Raw genomic sequence first — 21,416 nt, 5'->3', positions numbered from 1 at the left:
AACGGGGGCGACCGTCCTTTGGCACCTGGCAATGGTCACTTTAGAAGCCGCAGAACCTTTCTGTGGGCCTTCCGGAATTAAAAATAGGGACTCTGTCCGCCGGAAGTCCTTGGTCCTGGCGACCTAGATCTGCAACACCCGTACAAGATCCAGCCTATGCACCGTCTGTTCCCTCGGGTGTACCGGGCGGGACAAAATGATGGAAGGACAATATCTTCATTAAGGTGGAAAGGTGACACCACCTTTGGTAGGAACTGCAGAACCGGCCGCAGTACCACCTTATCCTGGTGGAAAAACAGAAAGGGGGGCTCAACTGACAAGGCAGCCAACTCCGACACTCTGCGAATCTATGTGACAGCTACTAGGAAGACCACCTTCCAACATAAAAGACGCAGCGGTACTTCCTTCAGCAGCTCGAAGGGATGAGACTGTAATGCGTCCAATACCAGATTGAGATCCCACGCAGGTGTGGGTGACCGGAACAGCGGAGCAATATGGGAAACCCCTTGAAAAAATGTGCGGACTGCCAACCTGGCGGCTATTGGCCTCTGAAAGAGGACCGAGAGAGCCGAGACCTGGCCTTTCTGGGAGCTCAGTTTCAAGCCCATGTTCAACCCTGCTTGTAAGAAAGACAGGATATTAGCCAGTGAGAACCGCATTGGACAAAAGCGATGCTCTTCGCACCAACCAAAAAAACGTCTCCAGACACGATGATAAATCTTTGATGGGGACGGCTTTTTTGCTTGCATCATTGTCTGAATGACCTCCTCCGTAAAATCTCGTTTCCTTAATATCGCGGTTTCAACAACCACACCGTTAAAGGAAGGGACCGTAAACTCAGGTGGAAGAGGAGACCTTGTAGAAGCCGATCCTCTTGTTCTGGTAGATACCACGGTACGCCGGCTAGAGTGTCTACGAGGCTCGCATACTATGCTCGCCCTGGCTCATCTGGTGCTACTAGTATCCCTGGGTGCCCTTCCTTCCCGATCTTCCTGACCACCCTCAGCATAAGAGGGAATTGTGGAAAAGTGAACAGAAGGTGTCCCTGGGTGGACAGGCTCTCAAGGTTCCTTCCCCCGCCGAGGAGGCTGGCCTCCATCATCAGAACTGTCTACTGACTTGGGAGCAGTGGGACCCCCCGTAAATCCTTCCGGGGGCCAACCACCCCCGTAGTGAGAATCTGGTCCTGAACGACACCAAGAGGCGCTGATCCAGTGAGTACGCAGACCTGTCCCAGCGAGGCAGGATGAATTGTTGGAGTATCCTGGAGTGAAATACCGGCCTCTGAAGAAGTAAGGACCAAATGCTCCTGTCCAGCTACTCACCCTTGGGCTGGGGCATGAACAACAGGTGACTTTCCGCGACCATCTTCCTGGTGCGAAGCAACACCATCACTGCCGCAAGCACCCTTGTGACCACGCGCAACTGCGCCACCTTCTCTGGAGCCTCTGGTAATCTTGACCGGCAAAAACGAACCTGCGGGAAAAATGTGAACTGTATGGCATAGCTGAAAGAAACAACCTCCCGCACCTAGGAATCAGATACGTGTGCCAACCATGTGTTCCTGAAAAGTGCGAGCCTACCGCCCACCCTGTCGAGAATGGGTGGGGGCTGGCCTTCATGCCGAGATCTTTTCCCCTGTGGCCTTTGGCGCATGGGAGCGAGGCCGCCACGTAGACTTATTCCTGAGGGATGGACCCCTCCTCTGCTCCTGCGGATTCTTCCTGGCCTGAGGCCATTGCCCTGCTGCGTCCTGTGGGTCGAAATGGCAAAAGGGCTGGAAATAGGATCTCTCCCTCTGCGGAGCCCTTTCTCCTTTACCCGTACCTTGAGGAACGGATGTGCTCTTCCCGCCCATCGCGTCCCTGATCAGCTCATCCAGCCTGGCTCCAAAAAGCATGTTGCCCTCAAATGGTAGCTTGGTAAGCGCCCCTTTAAACGATGCGTCAGCTGTCCAGTTTTTCAGCCACAGCATCCGGCGCGACGCCACAGAGGCTGACGGGGCCCTGGCAAGACATTTCGCCGAGTCTAAGTTTGCTGCACAGACGAACTTCCCGACCTGAATAATATTTTCCGTGGTGTCCAGTAGTTCATTAGCTGGGGTTCCTGCAAGAATGTCCTTGCGCAACTGCTTTGCCCACGCGACGGAAGCCTTGCTGACCCATGCTGATGCGAAGGTGGACGTAATGCGGTGCCTACTGCCTGAAAAGAAGACTTCGCCAGCGAGTCCAGCTTCCTATCCTGAGGATCTGAAAGTGATGCGATGTCGGCCGTAGGGTGAGCGGTGTGTTTTGCCAACCATGACACAGGGGTGTCCACCACAGAGGGTACAGACTACCTCCTAACAAGATCCTCCGGGAAGGCATAAGTAATGTCCCAAGTCTTACTCGGTACCTTAAAGCACCTATCTGGAGTTTCCCATTCTCTCTCCAGAACTTCCACGAAGTCCTGATGAGGAGGAAAAAATTGGCATGAATGTTTATGCGTTTTAAATGATACAGCCGCCGGCGGAACCGCCACCGGTTCCTCCGCCACGCGAAGCGTATCCTTTACCACCACAACCAGGCTGTCCATTAAATCGGTCAGCTTTGATGCCTGCTCTTTGTCCAAATCCGAAGGGGACGATGAAAGGGAATGCTCCCCTTCCGAAACGCTGCTATCCTACGCCGTGAAAGATGGTCGCAGCATCTGAGACGTGGATTGGGATGCTGACGAACCACATGAATGTGAAGGAGCAGCCTGCGACCGGGAGGACCTCCCGGAGCGGCGGGACCTATGGGAGGACTCCCTGGAATGGTGAGATCTATGGGTGGACTCCCTGGAACTGTGAGACCTATAAAAGGATTCCCTCGAGCGACAGACCCCCCTGGAGTGATGAGACCTACGCGAAGCTTTCTCGTGGCTGCGGGATCTGTGTCTTTTACGTGACCTAGCCCGTGACCGCTCTGGAGAAGAAATCTCCACGTCCGAATTTAGCCTGCGTAATATCGCCGCAGACGTGCTAGCTAGCCCCGAGACTGCTGCGGCAAGGGACCGTGCACATTCGGGTTCGGCTGCCTGCTCCACAGGGGCGGCGGGGGGCACAGGCGACACTGGGGCCTGCCGAGTTGGGACACAGTTTGCACAGCGGGATTCCGCCTGACCGCACGGGAACTTTACAATACATAGAGAGCAAGCATAAAACTTAGCTCTACCCGTAGCCTGCCCGGAGCCCCCTGGCCTGGGGGGGGGGGGCCTAGGGAAAAGCTGCCTCAGGCAGAGCTTACCCTGTCCCAAGGCTGTTGTGTCCCTGCTGGAGCTCCTGGGTCGCCAGGGGGGACTTCCACTTCCAGGCACATCAGGTTTCCACGCTGGTAGGAATAAGCGTTCCACCGGAGGCTCTGAGGCGAACGCGGAGGGGAGAATAGTCACTCCTCCTTCAAATAGCCGATTTCTGCGCAGGTTCAGGTGGGCGTCCCCCTCCTGACTCCCGGCCAGGGAAAGCTCGGACCAGCATGTCTGGAGACGCCGCAGTCCTGGCACCGCCCACTGGCACTGCGGGACGCCGCGGCTACCACCACCACCTCCTGCTCGGCTCCTCCCTCCGAAGCCCTGACGGGGATGCCGGACTTCCAGGTATCATGGCGGCGCCCTGCCACGCCCCTTGCATTCTCTGCCACCGCAGACCTCCTGCCTCCAGATGCCGCTGCCAGTCCTGATGCCGTGGGATAGCCCTCCGCCATCCCTCCTGATCCTGGAGGCTGCCTGCATGCTTGAGCGATGAGACCCCCAGTAAACCGCCTTGCCGCTGCCACTTAAGAGGGGGGGGGGAAACGCAGCAGTACCTATCTCTCTGGTAACCGCCGGTCCTCACGCAGACTTGGGGGGAGGAATAATCCCTGCTTCTCCCCCTGTAGCCTGGACTCCAGCAGTGTTCCCCACCATGCTCACCGCTAACATGAGGGGAGCTGCTCCAGGGTGGGGAACCCTTTGGCTGGCGGGCAACTATACCATGCACAGGGGCAGGATCGTGCCACCTTTTCTTCTGTGGGTCGGGCGACGGTCGAACGGCGGAGACACCGTGCCCTGCGCCCTCCCCTGGGAGGACAGGGAGGTCAGGGAAAAGCCCCAGTCTCCCCGTATTCCCGTACGACACTTCCAGACCTAGGCTAACACAGGTCTGCCTCCTGCAGACACTAAGCTAAAAACTGATTAGCGTGGTGCCTGAAGGGGGGATATAGCCTGGTGGGAGGAGTTAACACTTTCTGCTTAGTGTCGCCTCCTAGTGGCAGGAGCTATATCCCAAGGTCTGGCTGTGTCCCCCAATAATATGGAAAAGAAATGACAATTTTTCAAAAATTTCCCAATTTTGATGCTTTTAATAAATATACACAAATTCTATTGATCTATTTTTACCACCTAAATGAAGCACCTGTGACAGCTGTGGCAGAAGTCAGTGGCATTCTCAATATCTTTTCAATGGGGCTAGCGCTGCTGCCGCTGGCCCCATTGAGAAAGCTGGCGATATCCCGGCGGGATGCCGTTTTTTTTTCTCGCACTGTGCTGCTAGACTTTTCATTTACTCTCGCAGCGCAGTGGAGAAAAAAACGCCAGTGGGTGTCCGCCCTCACTTGGATATGCAAAACCTTTACTGAGTTATTCTCTGTTAAAAGTGACACGTTAGATTTTCAGAATTTGGTCTGGTCATTAAGGCACAAAGGCTTGGTCACTAAGGGGTTAAATGCTGCTGTCAGAATTGTCTGCCTGTAAAAATACAGTACAATGTAATACTGTGGTATTACATTATACTATATGAGTGCTCAAATGATTAATTTAAACCCACTATGGGGACTTCAAAAAATTACGACGGGCTGCTTTACCCAGAAAGAAACGAGATAGGAAGATGAAACTTTACATTTATTCCACATACTCTCCACTGATGTCAACACACTTCTTACATCGGTATTCCAAGTTCTGTAAGCCTTGCAAAATGAAGGATTTCGGTTGTGCCTCAAACCAGTCATCTGTAGCAGCCATGACTACAGAAATGGTGTGAAATTTGGTCCCCTTGAGGTGTTTCTTCAGGTTTGGAAACAGATGATAGTCGGAGGGAGCTAGATCTGATGAATAAGGTGGGTGGTCAACCAGCTGGAAGCCTAGCTCCACCAGTTTTGCCGTGGTCGCTTGTGCAGTGTGAGCGGAGGCGTTGCCTTGCAGGAACAAGATTCCTTTGGACAGCTTGCTACGCCTTTTGGCCTTCAAAATTGCCTTCAATTGGTCCAAAAGTTCAATGTAATCCCTTGCATTGATGGTAGAACCATTTTGAAGGTAGTCCACTAGCAGCACGCCCTCCTTATCCCAGAACACAGACGCCATCACCTTGGTATCTGAACTTCTTTGGACAAGGAGAACCACTGTGCCTCCACTCTTTTGACTACTCCTTGGTTTCAGGGTCATACAAATAAATCTAGGTCTCATCCATAGTGAACAGTCGATCCAGGAAGTTCTTATCAGTCCGGAAACGCTGACAAATGGACCGGGAAGTTTTCGCTCGCATGTGTTTCTGATCTGTTGTCAAACATTTGGGGTCCCATTTTGCAGATAGCTTCTTCATGTTCAAATGTTCATGGACAATAACACAAACACGTTCACGAGAAATCCCCATGATGTCTGCTATTCCTTTAGCTGAAATTCGTTGATTCTCCAGCATGTGGTTGTGCACAGCATCGACGATCTCCAGAACAACCTCTATCGGTTGTCCAGGACGTTCCTCATCATTGGTGCTGAAGAGGCCCGTTTAAATTTGGCAACCCAGTTCTTAACTGTAGAATATGAAGGGCATTGATCCCCCAATGTCTGCCACATATCACCATGAATATCCTTCGCGGACTTTCCTTGCAGTAACAAGAATTTTATCACTCCTCTGCTCCCATTTGCTGTGAATATCGCCTTAGACTCCGCCATTTTGTTTTTCCGCGTGTCTAGATCACTGTTGCCATAAGCTACAAACACAACATTGTGAAAACATATATTAGACACATAAGGCTTTTATGTGATGTAACATTCGTTACCATAGAAACAAAAAAAGAACACAAAGCCAAAGACTTATCAGCACCCCCTCGTATTATTGGAAAAGTTAAAACAAAGTTTTAAAAAAACCTATTCCTATATTAATAATAAAAGAAAAATATAGAAAAAAGAAAAGTGTTTTTATATCTACGTGTCCATAAAAGTCCAATCTTCCAAAGTAACACGTTATTTGTCCAGGATGGTGAACGTCATCAGAAAAAATCCAGAATTAAGCATTATCGATCGAGTAAAAAAAACAATCAAAAAGTAGCACAAACTCAAAAATGGTGCAAAAAAACGACATAAGAAAATGAGCCCTCGCACAACTATATCAACAGAAAAATAAAAAGGTTCTGGCTGTCAGAAGATGGCGCAGAAATTTTTTTTTCCAAAGATATTTTATCTTTTAAAAGTACAGAAAAAAACTAAAGCCATATAGATTTGGCATCATCGTAATCCTGCTGTCCCACGAACGTTGTGTCATTTTTGCCATTATTGGCACGCTGTAAAAACAAGACTTATCCCATTCCACACACAAAGATGACGGAATTGCGTTGTTTTTCTATTTCCAAAACAAGCTATCTAAATGGAAAAATAAAAAAGTTATATTTTTAAAGTGAAGGGGAAAATAAAAAAAGCCCTTGAATGTTTGTTGTTTGATTGCTTGTTTACACTGACCAAAGATTGGTGCAATCACACACTCAGGAGGATCATCGCCTCGTATAAGGCTGGATTTTCATGAGGGTTTTTCTCATAATGTGTTGCAGCTTTTTAATTGCTGTCAAAATGCATTTTAAGCCCCGTATGTGTTTCCATGGTTTTGTGCGACGGTTTTGGGGCCTTTTACCTATTCCAGCTGAATAGGTGGATTTCACATTTCCACTTCATTATTGTACTTACTGATATCTTGTAGCTGCACTCAGAGGCCACTTCATTGGGTACGCAATTGTAGTCCTTGATAGGACCCTCTTTCCCGTTATACAGCCCGAACTCTTCGTGGGAGATCAGTTAGTGGATGTTTTTTGCATGATGAGCTGTAGTACCATTTTGGGTTGCATAAGGGTTTTTTTTTATCACTTTTCTGCGTGTTTGTTTTTGGCTCTGTTTTAAAAGTGTTTTCCGTTTTTTTTGTGCTGTGCATTTGCATTTATTGCTGCTATAGATGCAACATTAGCAAATGTGAGGTTTTAGATTTTTAAAAAATTAAACAAAGCAGAGCGTGCGCAAAGTTTTTTTTGTTTGTTTGTTTTTTTAAGGTGTTACTTTTTTATGTCCATGTAGGGGCTTTGAACTTGCAATCCTCTGACCTGAAAACAATTTAAACAAAGAATGCACAAAAGTTTAATTTTTTCTGCTGTTCCTTTTTTTTTTACTTTTCTTTTTTTTTATTTCCCTGTAGGGGACTTGAGATCCTATGACCTGAAATCTGTTTGTTGCCATTGATGCATTTAACCCCTTGAGTGGCGGGTTTCCTACCACCCTGTCGTGCCCACCAGGGCAGGTTTTTTAAAATGGTCTAATCATTGAATTTCAACTAATTTTGCAGTTGCGTCTCAAGAGCCATAACTTTTTCATTTTTCCATTGACATGGCCATATGAGGGCTTGTTTTTTGCGGGACAAGTTGTGATTTTTTTAAACAGGGGGGAGGAAAAAAAGAAATGGGGAAAAAAGAAAAAAAGGGGCCATGTCATTAAGGGGTTAAATAATGCATTAACTTCCTTCTCTGGGTCATTACGACGCATGGATACCACATGTGTGATTGTATTTTTGATTTTTTTACAAAGTAAAGGGAGACAAGTGTTTTTTATTTTTATTATAATTTTTTAAACTTTTTTTTATTTATTTTTTATTTTTTTTGTCCCTTTAGGGGACTTCCACAGGGACCGATCAGGACCCCTGATCACATTCCGGGGGTCCGATGGTGACAGCCCTTTACATGCTGCAGTGACAGCCCTTTACATGCTGCAGTCACATAGACTGCAGCATGTAAGGGGTTAACACAGCAGAGATCGGAGGTTTTCTCTGATCTCTGCTGTAAGAGCTGGTACCTAGCTGTCCTCTCACAGCCAAGCACCAAGCTCTCCCTGCCACAGAGACCATCGGCTTGCTTCTGACAAGCCGATGGTCTCTATGGCAACCTGTAAACAAAGCAGGAGATTGCCGACATATCGGCAATATCTTCTGCTGGTTTTTCAAATCCCTTGCTTTGTTCTCTGTGGGTCTGTGCAGGCAGAGCACACTGTCACAGCTTGTGGCATTGTGCTCTGCCGCTCCCATAGTGATACATAGCCCGGAAATCTTCTGGGCTATGTTGCTATGAGCAGTGGAGCTCGTCCCGGAAATTTTCCGGGCGTGCCACTCAAGGGGTTAATGGTCTTGGTCAGAGCATTATAAGGCTGGAAACACAAATGCAGTTTTGGGGGCAATTTTTAATCATAGAATGGTAGAGTTGGAAGGAACCTCTTGGGTCATCGGGTCCAATCATTGATCACCCTCACTGTCAGAAAGTTTTTTCTAATATCTAATCTGTGTCTCCTCCCTTTCAGTTTCATCCCATTGCTTCTAGTCTTTTCTTGTGCAGATGAGAATAGGGCTGATCCCTCTGCATTGTGACAGCCCTTCAGATATTTGTAGACCGCTATTAAGTCTCCTCTCAGCCTTCTTTTTTGCAAGCTAAACATTCCCAGATCCTTTAACCGTTCCTCATATAATTTTTATATACTTAAAATTTAAAAAAAAGCTAGAAGTGCATTCAAAGATAATGAGAAATATATAAAATACTCCTTTTATATCTTCTTCTTCCTGGGTCTAATTCTGGCTTTAACTTGCATTACTGTATCAAAAACTGCAGGGCTTTTCCCTTCCTATTAAGAATTTTATATATTTGGCTACTTTTTTCAGCTGAAAAAAAAATCACTAAATCCAAATGAAATCCTAACAGAAAATCCTATTGAGGACGCAAATAGAAAACACGCTCGTGTGAACAAGTCCTAAGTCTGGAAACACTCTTGCAGTTTTAAGGGCAATTTTTGTAGTGGTTTTTTTTTTGTTTTGTTTTGTTTTTTTTTAAAGCAGAAATTGGATTCAAAGGTATGAGAAATATATAAGAAGGATATATATCTCTCCTTCTTCCTGGGTCTAATCCTGGTTTTGATTTGAATTACTGTATCAAAAACTGCAGGTGTTTTCCCTTCCTAATAAGAATTTTATACAGTTGGCTATTTTTTTGCACTAAATCAAAATTTAATCCCAACAGAAAATCCCATTGAGAACTTTGATGGAAACTTCATGTCATCGCTAAATTATAAAGCAGAAGATCAAGATGCTATGCAGCACTCTCCAGGAGAAAACCTCATTACCCTTAATGTTCAGCCAGTATATAACAATACGGATCTATCATATAATCACCCTAATCACGAGGAACCTTCTCCTGATCAGTCTCTGCATTTTACTACAAGTACAGGTCACACCGGGGGTAACAGTCTGCAATGTGGAAAACAGTTTGCACAAAGCTCAGGTCTATTTATACAGAAAAGAACTTGCACAGTTGAGAAGTCATATTCATGTTCAGAATGTGGGAAATGCTTTAACAAAAAATCAAACTTGGTTAGCCATGAGAAAATTCACACAGGGGAGAAGCTGTTTTCATGTTCAGAATGTGGGAAATGGTTTAAGCTGAAAACTGCTCTTGTTAGACATCAGAGAATTCACACAGGGGATTCATTTACATGTTTTGAATGTTGGAAATATTTTACCAATAAATCAGATCTTGTTAGACATGAGAGAACTCACATAGGGAAGAAGTCATTTTCATGTTCAGAATGTGGGAAATGTTTTCCAAAAAAATCAAAACTTGTCAGACATGAAAGAATTCACACAGGAGAGAAGCCATTTTCATGTTCAGAATGTGGGAAATGTTTTACTGATAAATCAGATCTTCTTGGACATGAGAGAATTCACACAGGAGAAAATTCCTTTTCATGTTCAGAATGTGGAAAGTGTTTTAAGCTGAAAACCGCTCTTGTTAGTCATCAGAGAAGTCACACAGGGGAGTCATTTGCATGTTCTGAACGTGGGAAATGTTTTACCCATGAATCTTATTTTGTTAGACATCAGAGAATTCACACAGGAGATAAGCCATATTCATGTTCAGAATGTGGGAAATGTTTTAACAATAAATCAGATCTTGTTAGACATAGAAGAATTCACACAGGAGAGAAGCCATTTTCATGTTCAGAATGTGGGAAATGTTTTACTGAAAAATCAGTTCTTGTTAGACATGAGAGAAATCACACAGGAGAGAAGCCATTTTCATGTTCAGAATGTGGAAAGTGGTTTAAGCGGAAAACCGCTCTTGTTAGTCATCAGAGAATTCACACAGGGGAGTCATTTGCATGTTCTGAATGTGGGAAATGTTTTACCCATGAATCTTATTTTGTTAGACATCAGAGAATTCACACAGGAGATAAGCCATATTCATGTTCAGAATGTGGGAAATATTTTCCAAAAAAATCAAGACTTGTCAGACATGAAAGAATTCACACAGGAGAGAAGCCATTTTTATGTTCAGAATGTGGGAAATGTTTTACTGATAAATCAGATCTTGTTAGACATCAGAGAACTCACACAGGAGAGAAGCCATTTTCGTGTTCAAAATATGGGAAGGTTTTACAAATAAAGTAAATCTTCTTGTACATGAGAGAATTCACACAGGAGAGAAGCCCTTTTCATGTTCAGAATGTGGAAAATGTTTTACACAAAAACCAATTCTTGTTTCACATCAGAGAACTCACATTAGAGAGAAGGCCATCTCCTTTTAATACTCAAAACACGAGAAATGTTTTACTAATAATGGGGCTCATCATAGATGTTACAAAGCGGAGGAGCCATTTTGATCTTTATGTGAAAACAGTTTTTAAAAGAATGAAATTTTGAAAACTCATATGACAGATTTCATAGAGATAAGTCACTATACCAATTTGAATTGGTTAAAAAAAATTAAATACACAGACATTGTACAGCAAGCAGGAGGTTGTTTTTTAAGTATAGAATTAATGTGGGCATAAAGCTCCTTTTAGACAAAATGAAAAATGTATGATTCTCGTTTGCCCCGGGAGAATGAGCTGGTGATGTCATCACCCGATTGTTCGCTCTCATGCAGCTTGTTTAGACTGCACAATTCTCATTGGGAATTGTGCAGTTCTTGTTCACTTAATGCATGAAGAAGTGCAGACCTTAATGCATAAAGTGTAGCTCCGTGCTCATTCACTGCAATGTATGCCTGGTCTTAACTAGGTGTGCATTGCTGGCAAAATTTCTGCAAGTGTTTGGCATTAATTACACAAATTTGTTGATTTGGAGCCTAGGCCCCTCCCAATAAGCCCCATCCAATTTTTTAAAGAGTGGCGGGGCTGACAGAGAGGGTGGAATAGTTTCCTAATTTTTTTGTGCAAGAGGTCCTTGCACATGCTTATGCGACTTTTCTACTCCAGAAAACTGGTGTAAAACCTTTATAAATGTCCCCCAATTTTCAGACTACGTAATCTGCCACAGTGGATTGGTAGAGTTAGATTACTAATGCACTATACCTGCTCTCTGACTGGTCAGCAATGCTCACGTGATCAGTGCTGGCCAATCAGGGACCAATGCACAGTGTGCAGTATGTAGTGTGAGACACTGAAGGAAACAATAATGGATGGTCGGTATGTTCCACCTCGGGTCAGATGTTTCGCCCAGTGGGCATGAAGAGAGTTCGTATCTCACTATGTGAGACACAGGAAAAAACAGGGGTGACGTGATCTCCAGCAAAGTTAGTTGCTGGAGATGTTTGTGTCAAACATGTTTTGGCCTGTTTTTTTTTTTTTTTTTTGAAAGGATGGTAGGCTTGGTAATGGGGCTGTCCATTCCACCCCCTCCACTCCAGGTCTTATTAGGGGGAGGCAAGCTCCCCAGGTGTAGAGGCTGGGTAGTTAACCCAGTCCATAAAGCCTGCAGCCATGCAGACGGGGGAGGCCGGGTGCAGCTGGGTGCTGGGAGCTGCTGGTCTCATGAGACGCCTTACCCCTTACCAAGGGACAAACTGGACTTTGGTACAAGCGTGTGGTTTTCGTACGTTGCTGCACAAGCCATCCGTATAGTCAGGGACAGACTCTGTATAGAAAGTGCTGAATGAGCAGGTTTTGTTTTATGCCTGAAGTTAAGGCTGTATATTGTTTATTTTTATGCTTTTCTAATAAACACAGGCCAAGCCTGTATGGACTTTATATGCTGTTGTGGTCTCTGACTGCCGCTCACATTGTGATCCCATGCTCTACATGAGCTAATTCTCCCACATATGGTGCTTCAGAGCAAGCAGTGAGCAAACGCAGTCTTAAAGAGACACACCCAGAAAAGGACTGTCATATTGTGCTGACACTGCATGTCCTGGGTGAAAGCGGCCGGTGACCTGCATAAGAGAACTGCTACTGTGGAGGACGTGGTCAGACAGATCATGCAGGCCAATCTGCAGCAGCAAGAAACAAATCATCTACTGATGGAGCAAGTGGCTGCACTGCGAGTGGTCGTGACTATATACAACGGACTGTGACTGCAACCCTGCAAGGGGCCCGTGGTGTGCAACCATCAGTGAGGGCCACAGTGCAAGCTGCGCTGCAAAAGACGACTCCTACAGATGATGTGGAAGCGTATCTCAGTATCTTTGAGAGAGTTGCTGAGTGGGAAAGGCTACCTATGGACCAGTGGGTGGATGTCGTGGTGCCTTTCCTGACAGGTCAGAACCCCAAAAGGCCTATTATGACCTGAGCGCGGTAAACTCCCGTAACTACACCAAGCTGAAACCGGAGATCCTGGCTCATCTGGGGGTTACCGTGCAGGTCTGGTTCACACCTGGACTTTTGTGGAAACCTTACCGTCTCGGTGCCAGATGCATGACCTTATCCACCTGGTGAAGAAGTGGCTACAGCCCAAGGAGTGCAGAACCACACATTTATCAGTGTTAAACCTCATTTGCCACTTTTCTGATAAAAAAACAAACAACTTATCCAGATCCTCTTGCAATCTCCTTCTGTCCTCTCTGGTGGTAATTACTTAACATAGTTTTGTATCATATTAATATTGTACTGCACAATCCTTCTACCAGGTCATTAATACATATATTAAAGGGAATATGGCCCTTTACTGCTCACTGTGTTACCCCACTAGTAACGGTGATCCCTCCTATACTGCCCCCAGTGGTACCTCACTGGTAACAGTGACCCCTCCTATACTGTCCCCTGTGGTATCCCACTAGTATCGGTGACCCCTCCTATACTGCCATCTGTTGTACCCCACTAGTAACGGTGACCCCTTCTATACTGCCCCCTGTGGTTCCCCACTTGTAATGTGACCCTCCTATAATTCCCCTTGTGTTACCCAACTAGTAATGGTGACCCCTCCTATACTGTGTGTGACAGCAGCGATCTCTCATAAACCGGCTGATACGGAGTTATCTGACTATTTTCCTTGAGGTCCTCCAGGATGGCGTCTCTTAGAAACCCTTCATGTTACCCACAATAGCAGTAAGACTTACCGGCTCACACAACTGTCTGCGTGTCTCTGGCGTGTGGGCAGGCAGCTGGTATGTAATGCCGTGTACTTGCTGTGTGCCACCAATCCCCAGCGCTATCCTGGTTGTATGTACATGTAATGCACTCCAAGATACAACATGCTGCGAAACTCAAACCTTAGCTGTGAGCGCCCCCATACTAATGGCTGGGCTTATGGCATTGTGTGCAATAACAATCCGCCTGTGTGCGACGGACGGCAGCTTCCGGGGACACTTTTAGTCCCCATTTTCAATAATTATTATTTCTTGTTAAATACAAACCACTCCTGGGGGAGTAAATATTCTGCAGCAATAATCACAAACTGCCCCAAATCTCTCCACGAACTTAGCGAGCGCCTGGAATGCTGCATCATTGGGCGCGGATGTGTAACGTGACATCACTTACAGTCCACGAATGGGGCGCCATTCGCAGGATTTCCAAGAAAAAGGGACATAATCTGCTAGGAATACCCAACATAGTAACATAGTATGTTGGGCTGAATGAAGACAATGTCCTTATTGGTCCAGGGGAAGGCAAAAAAAAAATCCTGCAAGCCAATTAGCTCCTACGGAGGAAAATATTTTTCTTCCTGACTCCATAATGGCAGCCAGAGTAATCCCTGGATCAACGTTTGAGATCAACAACCCCGCTGGACACCTAATGTCTATATCCTGTAATATCATAGTGCTCTAGGAAGACATCTAGTTCCCTCTTATACTCCTATGGATTTTGCCATCACCACATCCTCAGGCAGAGAGTTCCACAGTCTCACTGCTCTTACAGTAAAGAACCCCCTTCTGTGTTGATGATGAAAACTGCTTTCTTCTAGACGTAGAGGATGCCCCTTTGTTACCGTCGCAGTCCTGGGTATAAACAGATCAATGGAGAGATCCTTGTATTGTCCCCTAATGTATTTATACATAGTTATTTGGTCGCCCCATAAGCGTTTTTTTTTCCAGGGTAAATGATCCCAATTTTGATAGCCTCTCTGGGTATTCCAGTCCTCCCGTTCCGTTTATTAATTTAGTTGCCCCTCTTTGGACCCCCTCAAGCACTACAGCATATTTCCTGAGCAGTGGTGTCCAGAAATGTACACAGTATTGTATAGTGGAAGAATGATGTTCTCGTCCCTCGCCCCTATGCCTCTTTTAATGCGCCCCAAGACTTTATTAGCTTTTGCAGTAGCTGACTGGCCCAGTTAAGTCTACAGTCAACTAATACCTCATGGTCTTTTTCCATATCACTTTTCCCTAGCAATATCCCATTCAGTGTATATTGGGGACATCCGTTTCTCTTGCCCATGTGCATAACCTTACATTTATCAACATTGAACTTCATTTGCCATTTTTCTGCCCATTCCCCCAGCTTATCTAGGTCCGTTTGTAGCTGCACATTGTCCTTCGTTGTATTAATTATCTTGTATAACTTTGTATCTTCAAATATTGATATTTTACTGTGCAGTCCCTCTATCAGATCATTGATAAATATGTTGAACAGAATGGGGCCTAGTACTGAACCCTGTGGCACCCCATTTTGATCTTCTTTAACAGACTCTGCACTTCCTCTTGTATTAGGTATGCAATGTTTAGTGGGAGGTTCGTGTTATTCCACTGCATCTCATGTGGCATTTTATTTTCATTCGTGAATACACTAGAAAAAAAACAATTTAATAGATTTGCCTCCCCCCCCGATCGTCTTCTATGATTTCTCCTGTATTATTTGTTGAAGGGTAAGTGCTTTCAGTGCAAATCCTTTTGCTGTTTATATAATTGAAGAATAGTTTAGGAATATTTTTGCTTTCTTTGACGATCAGTCTCTCTGCCTCCTCCTTAGCAATTTTTAACTTTTCTTACACGATTTGTTTTTTCCCCTGTATGATTTTAGCGCTTCTCTGCTGTCTTCTGGTTTTAGTGGTTTAGACGCTTTCTTTTTTGTTTATTGCCCCCTTTATAGTCTTGTCAAGCCACATTGGTTTCCTTCTACTTGTAGTTCTTTTGTTTTTAAGCGGTCTAAACTGCTCACATGAGGTCATTTGGAAATTTTAAACTTCTCCCATTTGTCGTCTGTACTGTTATTTATGAGGACATTATCCCAATTAATGTTACCGATAGTAGTTCTGAGCCGATCAAATTTTGCTTTACTAAAGTTAAGTTTTCTTTGTCGCTCCCTGGTAAGGCTTCTTGTTAAATGACAGCTGGAAATTAATTATATTGTGGTCACTATTTCCCAAGTGTTCCTCAACCTGTACCCCCGAGATTCTGTCCAGTTTGTTAGTTAATAGTGAGTCCAGAGTGGTCCTCCCTCTGGTTGGCTCCTGCACAAGTTGGGTAAGGTAGTTATCTTTAATTGTTCTCAAGAACTTACCACCCTTGTGAGATTTGCAGGTTTCGCCTTCCCATATTATATCTGGATAATTAAAGCCCCCATAATAATTACATCGTTGCGGTTTGACACCTCTTCTATTTGCCTTAATAATAAGATTTCTTCTGTTGCTTTTGGTGGCCTATAGAAAACCCCTATCAGGATTTTATTTTTTTTCTCCCTGTATTTCTACCTGCAGAGATTCCACGTGTTCAAATCCTGCACCTATATCTTCTTGTAGCTTTGGCATTAAGTACGATTTAACATACAGATATATTTCTCCTTTCTGGTTTCCACGGTCTCTTATGAAGAGATTGTAGTCCTGTAAATTCACCGCTGAATCGTACTTATCTTCAAGCCACGTTTCCATTATTCCTACTATTTCGTAATTCTCAAGCTCACCCACCTTACCGATTAGACGTCTTGCATTCATTGCCATACAATTTATATGGTGCTGGTTGTTCTTTAAATTCATTTTGCTACTAATGGTACTATTGGCTGTTCTATCAGTTCTAGCTGTACTAATTCCACCCCCTCCTCGACTCCCCCCCCCCCCCCCTCCTTTACACTTCTTCATCCCAGGTCGCTATCTACACGGTCTACCCCCTGTTTCTCTTTTTGCCCTCTCCCCAGTCCCTAGTTTAAACACTCCTCCAACCTTCTATCCATCTTCTTCCCCAGCAAAACTGCACCCTTCCCATTTAGATGCAGCCCGTCCATACAGTAGAGTCTGTAGCAGACAGCAAAGTCAGCTCAGTTCTCCAGGAACCCGAACCCGTCCTTCTTACACCAACTCCGGAGCCACTTTACCTCCCTAAGATCCGGCCTTTCTAATGTGACTTGTGCTACAGGTAGTATTTCCGAGAAAACTACCTTGGAGGTCCTCGCCCTGAGCTTGGATCCTAGGTCTCTGAAATCATTTTTGAGGGCCCCTTATTGGTGCCAATGTGTACCATGACCGCTAGATCCTCACTAGCCCCTCCCAGAAATCTGTCAATCTGATCCATAATTTGTCGAACTCAAGCGCCAGGAAGACAACACACTGTTCGATGATCCCGGTCTTTATGGCAAATTGCCCTATATGTCCCCTTTATAATTAAATCCCCCACCACTAGGACCTGTCTAATCTGCCCTGCACTCCTTTTCCCCTTCTCACTGGAGCAGTCGTGCTGTAGCGGTACTGGCTCTATAATAGCATCCCACTCATCTGTCAACTTTGCAAACTTGTTAGGTTGTGCCAGTTCAGGACTAGCCTCCCTGGTTCTCTTCGCTCTACCCCTCCTATCTGTCATCCAGGTAGCTGCCTGCTCATCCTGCTCTCCCGAACTACCATCCACACCCGACTTAACCCCAGCGAGTGTCTGCTAAGCAGACTCCTTATCATGTTGTCAATGGGTCTCAGTGTTGCCAGTCGCTCATTGTGATCCCGGATTTGGGCTTACAAATGTTCAACAAGCACGCATCTTGCACAACAGTATGCACCCTCGATCGGCTGATCAAGGACCGCATACATTGCACAAGTAGCACACTGGACGGCAATGTCAGGCATGGAGCTCATCCTAATGAGGGTCTACAATTTACTTACGGAAGTAGTGAACATTGACTAGATCACACTCCAGACACACCTCCGCCCATTCACAACATAACCCGGCATTTCCTCCCCTGGCCGCTCACAGTGGGTGGAATAGGCTGCGCCACAAGCCACCAGCAACCTGCAGATGGTGTGGAATGGCACAGCCGGGGATTTGGCGGCGTCCTGCGGTGTAATTCGGTCCTGTGTGAAAGGTCACTAATATGTATTTATGGCGGAGAATGAGATGTTGGAGCCACAGAAAATTTAGGCGCCGTCTGATCAGCCGACTGTCACTGACCGCTCCCATCTCTCTGCCTCATGTCTATTTATCCTCCTCACTGCTGAGCTCCGCCCTTACTGATCACATGATGGTGACATCATCACAGGTCCTTCAGTCACCACTTCTCCTCACTGCTGAGCTCCGCCCCTACTGATCACATCACGGTGACATCATCACAGGTCCTATTGCAGTGTATCACACACAGAGCAGGTTGTGGTCGCTGCTGTTCTCTCTGCTATCAGCCAGCATTCTTCAGAGACTTGTATAGAGGTAAGAGGTGGCGGAGGGTCTTGTGGGGAGGTCAGACACGGTCCATGTGGTTATTACTACAGGGGTGTGGGGGAGGTTATCCTCCAGTGGAGGGGGGGATGTATATGAGAGCGCTCACACAGGGGTGCGGGGGAGGTTATCCTCCAGTGGAGGGGGGGATGTATATGGGAGCGCTCACACAGGGGGGCGGGGTGTGTATTGTCTGCAGGATGCGGCGCAGAAGAGGATTTTTATTTGCGGAATTCCTTGTAGAATTTTCTGCATTTCCCCGCAGCCTTTAGTTGTGAATTCCGTCTCCTGGATGATAGAAATCCCCCCAACAATCCCACAAGACGCCGTAATCACCAGCAGGAAGCTCCTCCGCTGCGCAGTTTAATCTCGCGGTTTTCTAGTAAAGACGTGCGGATTCTAACGGACGCGGAATTCCGGCCCCATAGAGATAACAATGTGAGGCAGAAATATCTGTGTGACTAATTCCATCCTGCATGAAAATTCCCCAAGGCCGTTTTCACACAGGCAATCAAATCATGCAAATTTTTTTTTTGAGATGCGATTAAAAACACCTACATCACCCAACAGTCGCTGTCCGCTCCGCCGCACGTTCTCCCTGCAGCTCCCACCACTTGTCTTCAGTTAATGCTTCCTGGTCAGGGGTTTGGATAAACACGCCTCCAGTATGTGCTGCCTCTGACTGGTTCTCAAGCGCCACGACTCAGCTAATCAGATCCAGCACTCGATGAACCAATTACAACCATTCATTGAAGCGCTGTAATTGGTTCAGTGAGCAAAAGGAGAATTTATTGTGGAAAACTGACCCATTGGAGGGAGGCTCTAGTACCCTGTTGTACCTCCTCTAGCTTGGATACAAGATGTGATATGGGGATATAGAGGCTCTACTACCCTGTTGTACCATCTCTAGCTTGGATACAAGATGTGATACAGGTGGGCATGGAGGCTCTAGTACCCTGTTGTACTGCCTATAGCTTGGATGCAAGATGTAATCCGTTGCGGGCATGGAAGCTGTAGTACTTTGTTTTACTGCCATTAGCTCGGATACTAGATGAGATATGGGGGGCATGGAGGCTCTAGTACCCTGTTGTACCGCCTGTAGCTTGAATTCAAGATGTGATGCAGGCAGGCATGGAGGCTCTAGTACCCTGTTGTACCACCTGTAGCTTGAATTCAAGATGTGATGCAGGCAGGCATGGAGGCATACAGGTTCCATATGGTATCCTGTGGCATATCGCTCCTAGATTGTGCAAACTCATAGGCTGTTGGAATTGGTGTCCCAAATGGTGCCATACATGTTCTATTGCTGATAGATTTGGCGACCGGGAAGCTACAAATGTGTTGCAATGTGATGGAGACATTCCTGTGACCCCCCCCCCCCCTTGTGTTTGCGGCTGAGAATTATCCTGCTGGAAAATGGCTCTTGGTAGCCGCCATAAGAGGAACACGTGTCTGCAGGATGTCCTGAACATATCGCTGAGCTGTCATTGTCCTTCGTACCACTACTAGGGGTGACCGACTGTCATATGCAATGGCCTCTCAGAACCAGAAGTGGGGGCAGAATTGAGGAGCTCACCCCTAGGTCTTCAGATATGAATACAGCTGTCGTCTATGCCCAAACTAAACCTGTATTCGTCACTGATGACAACCCGGTTCCACTCCATAGCATCCATTATCATCGTTCACAACATCACTACAAATGGAGGCAACGGTGGGTGAGAAAGGCAGAATACACAATGAGGAGTGTGTTACCAAACGTCCTTCAATTAAGCACCTGGAAATGGGTCTGATAGACACTAGAGCCTGTAACGCTGGCGCCCCCTGTATCTGGCTGGTGAACAACTAAACAGTTGGAGCTTCTTATACTTGTCTGGCGATCAAACAATCCTCTACAGTGGTGGTCTGTAGGGGACGTCCTGAGCCCGATCTCCTTGTGTGCCCTCACACATACATTGGTACCAACACCTGCTAACGCCCTTGTGATAGGCAATTCATCAATATGACCATCCAGCTTCTCACATCCCAATAATGCGCCCCTCTCAGATTCTGGTAACGGGGTGAAATCTCTTCTCTGCGTCGTAGAGGCGTCTAGTGGTCAACAAGCTCTACTCAAGTGGAATAAGAGGTCACTACACACAAGTAGTCTTTGAGAGCCTTTTTATAGGCCAAGGGTGGAACTAGTTTTAGGGCCTCGGGTGGCAAGACCATTCATCTAATCACACCACAACTCTCATCATTTGTATATCTGTGCAAGGTCTCTGCCCTTCCTTTCTGCTTCTGTCCAGCACTGATAGGGTTAACCATTGCTGAGCCTTTCAGTTCACCTGTGGAGTTAATTTGGCATTACTCCCCTATTTAAGGTGAGCTGATGCACTTCCAGGTGGTCTTTGAATGGTTGTTTGTCACTCCCTGACAATCAGTCTCACTGGTCATTCTGTCTGTGTCAGCTCTGCTCGCCCGTTCTCTGGATTCTGTCTTGCAGTCTGACTTAAGTCTTGTCTGAGTCCTGTCTGCCTCTCTGCCCTGGGTCCATTTCTGACCTTCTGTTCTGCATGAGACTTCCTGCAAATCTGCATCTGTTCTTACATTCACTTTCTATCCTGCATCTGTCTGTTGCCATCCCCATCTGGTTCTGTGCATTACCCCTTCAGGGATAGTCAGGTCCAAGGTTCCAGCACAGGGCCGACTTTATTGAGGCGATCGCTCCGCTTATAGGTAGGGCCCTGCCATCTTCCCTGTAGCCAAGGGTCAGTCTCCGTTTCTGAGTTCTGTCTGTATTCCGGTCTATAGTTAACCTATCTGAGGAGTCAACAACCAACCACTCCAGGACTGTCTTCACTCTTGGTGGGTTGGTTCAGTGGATTCACTAACTCCGTAAATAAAAAATAAACACGTAACAGTGGAATAAGGTAGAGTTGCGTGAGAGGGTAACTGGCTGAGTGGGAAGGAAATACATACAGAGTGAAGGGGGCAATGGTGAATTGAAGCAAGGGGGCCCGTAAATTGTTGTGGGGGCCAGTCCTCCAATTCCTTAGCACTGAACAAAACTAGGGTTATCTCGTATTAGCACTTATGGAACATAAGTGACAGATTTCCTTGCAGACCACCGTGGCATGAAGCGGATTATTCAGATCAGCATGTAATTACAACTGTATTTTTGAACATTTATTGCTACATGGGGCTGAGATTACCTCCCATCAGCATCTATGCAGTAGAAGTGATCGGCCTCCTTGTGGTCCAACATCGCATGAGAGGGATTACGTCTATTAGCAGACAATTAGAAGGCTGGCT

General features: G+C 46.1%; 1 protein-coding gene across 1 annotated transcript in view; it reads left to right on the top strand.

Annotated features, from left to right (window-relative positions):
- The window catches only part of LOC136612845 (zinc finger protein 585A-like), an 87,335-nt gene that overhangs the window by 34,681 nt on the left and 31,238 nt on the right, over nucleotides 1–21,416 (top strand). The window contains exon 5 of the mRNA XM_066593599.1: nucleotides 9,306–10,728. Within this exon, the coding sequence (XP_066449696.1) occupies nucleotides 9,306–10,728 (1,423 nt within the window). The remainder of the gene's footprint in view (nucleotides 1–9,305; nucleotides 10,729–21,416) is intronic.

This window comes from Eleutherodactylus coqui, chromosome 1 (genome assembly GCF_035609145.1).
Source record: "Eleutherodactylus coqui strain aEleCoq1 chromosome 1, aEleCoq1.hap1, whole genome shotgun sequence".
Lineage (NCBI taxonomy): Eukaryota > Metazoa > Chordata > Amphibia > Anura > Eleutherodactylidae > Eleutherodactylus > Eleutherodactylus coqui.
Note: the sequence above shows the minus strand (reverse complement) of the source record. Positions and strands in the feature narration are given on the sequence as shown.